The sequence below is a fragment of the Arachis hypogaea genome, chromosome 8 (genome assembly GCF_003086295.3).
Source record: "Arachis hypogaea cultivar Tifrunner chromosome 8, arahy.Tifrunner.gnm2.J5K5, whole genome shotgun sequence".
NCBI classification, from domain to species: Eukaryota; Viridiplantae; Streptophyta; class Magnoliopsida; order Fabales; family Fabaceae; genus Arachis; species Arachis hypogaea.
In genome coordinates this window covers 16,601,687-16,603,832 of record NC_092043.1, presented here as the reverse complement: position 1 = coordinate 16,603,832, position 2,146 = coordinate 16,601,687, and the positions used below count along the sequence as shown (strand labels likewise).

General features: G+C 35.4%; 1 protein-coding gene across 1 annotated transcript; it reads right to left on the bottom strand.

Annotated features, from left to right (window-relative positions):
• Positions 1–681: 681 nt before the first annotated feature.
• Positions 682–1,794, bottom strand: LOC112706335 (protein NPGR2-like). Its single transcript, XM_029288360.2, has 2 exons — positions 922–1,794; positions 682–830 (listed from the first exon to the last, which is right to left on the bottom strand). Exons 1-2 carry the CDS (start codon positions 1,786–1,788, stop codon positions 750–752), a joined length of 948 nt encoding a protein of 315 aa, XP_029144193.2. The 5' UTR covers positions 1,789–1,794; the 3' UTR covers positions 682–749.
• Positions 1,795–2,146: the final 352 nt, after the last annotated feature.

Genomic DNA, 2,146 nt, shown 5'->3' with positions numbered 1-2,146 from the left:
CCGGTTGGATGAGAGAATGTACTTTACAAGATGACTTCAACATTCAGGTCATATTTATAAGAAAGTATTTTTAACATAATTTTTTCAACACACTTCTAATTAGAATTATATTATTGGTGCTCTAAGCAGATTAACGACTCCACACGAATGAGACTTGCCATGGATCTGGTTTTAGAGGAGTACAACGATTTGTGTCTCGTAATACAAGAAAATGCTTGGCAATATAGGACCAAGGTGGAAGCAGAGCATGAAGACATTTAGAAATGAGGAATTCTCTTTTTAGATATTTTTAATGTTTTTTTTTGAAAGACAAATTACTAAGCTATGTTTCATTAGTTTTTACACTAATTTATCTTTCTATATATTACAATTCTATATTACTAATTTCCTTTACTTGATCGGTTAATATAAATTATTCATAACCTATATATTTTATTTCTGTAAATAACGATGATATATACAGAGAAGAAAATGTGTTTCTATTTTTTTATTAAAAAACAGAAAAGGTGAGTGCAATATATATAAAAGTGAAATGAGAAGTGAGAACAGGTTTGATCTGTATATTAATAAGCAATTCGACCATTACAAGACAATGAAAGTGGCATCATCTGCATAAATATTATCCTTCCTAAGTTCAGAATCCTTGTCCCAAATAAGCTTTTGTTACTATATTACCCTATTGCATGACATCTAGTAGAAGAGTATAGTTTGATGGCCCGAGATTTTGAAAGGCAGGCCTCTGCGTCACGTCACTGTGAAAGGCTGATGTATACATAAGCAAGATCATGCCATACTTCAACTTCCAAATTCCTAATCTGATCTCTTTTGTCCTGTCACCAATGGTATGGAAAAGGGTAAGGACCTTAAAGCAATATGACTATGAAAAAGTATTTTGGGACTGGAAAAATTAAGAAAACAAACCTTAAATAGCTTATTCCGAGAACCAAAACTTTTACTATGAACTTGAAGAACAGCAAGAAGCTGAGTGTATGTCTCAATGGCACTCTTTAACTGGCCCTGAGCGATCTGAAGTTTCGCCTTTGTTCGTAACAAATCACCTTGATCCCATTTCCCAGTCTGATCCAAAGCAGCATTGATAATAGATTCGGCATCTAAGAAGCGCTTTTGTGCGGATAATACCCTAGATAACAGTAACCAACCTTTAACATTAGAGCCAACTTCAAGTTTTACAATGCACTTAGCATAATGAAGTGCAGCATCCAACTTCCGTTGCTCAGCGTATTCTAAACTCAGATGGTATAATACAACAGGGTCTTCCATTCTGCTCAATTTGCAGGCAGTTTCAAGGGTATGAAGTGCCTCAGATTGTCTCTTAACCCTCTCAGCATCAGAAATGGCCAATTTCGAGTATGCAGAAAGTGAAACACCAAGTAAGAAATTGGCCATATTTTCTAACTGATTACATCTTCCATCCAAGTTCTCAAGTGCCATCCGAGCAAAGCTTACCCCAGGGTCTTTTGTAATATTGAAGTTCTCGCAACAAATCTTAGAAGCCATTAACAAACTTGGAACATGTCTTGGGTCCTCTCTATTACTCAGCAGTTTTCTAAGAAGATCCAGCGCTTCCACGTTCTTCCCTGCTCCGTAATAACAAAGAGCTAAAGCATAGAACCTCTCCTTTCGATGGATAGTTCCAGGAAGCAATTCTTCCAATTGATTGGCTAAAATCATCAAATCTCCAGAAACAGATAGAGCAAATGAAAGGTGGTCCAAAATTGAAGGATCCCACTCAATTCTATTTAGAGTGACTTTTCTTAGCAAAATCATTAAAAGAAGTATAACCTCTTCAATGTTGTTTCTAGGCACAAACGATCCGTCCATTTGGTCCCAATAGGGTAATATAGTAACAAAAGCAATTTAAAATTTACCAATTGCCCCAATTTTGTCCGTCCATTTGGTCCCAATAGGGTAATATAGTAACAAAAGCAATTTAAAATTTACCAATTGCCCCAATTTTGTGCTCCCGACAGATATCTATCAGATCTTTCATGGAATTGAGTATTGACAACCTCAGATATCTGTCACCCATTACAGGAGGCAAATGATGAGAAAGCTTGATTAGATAATAATAATAATAATAAACTTATAAAAAAACTCTAAGTAGATTTAAGTAGTGTACCTGCAA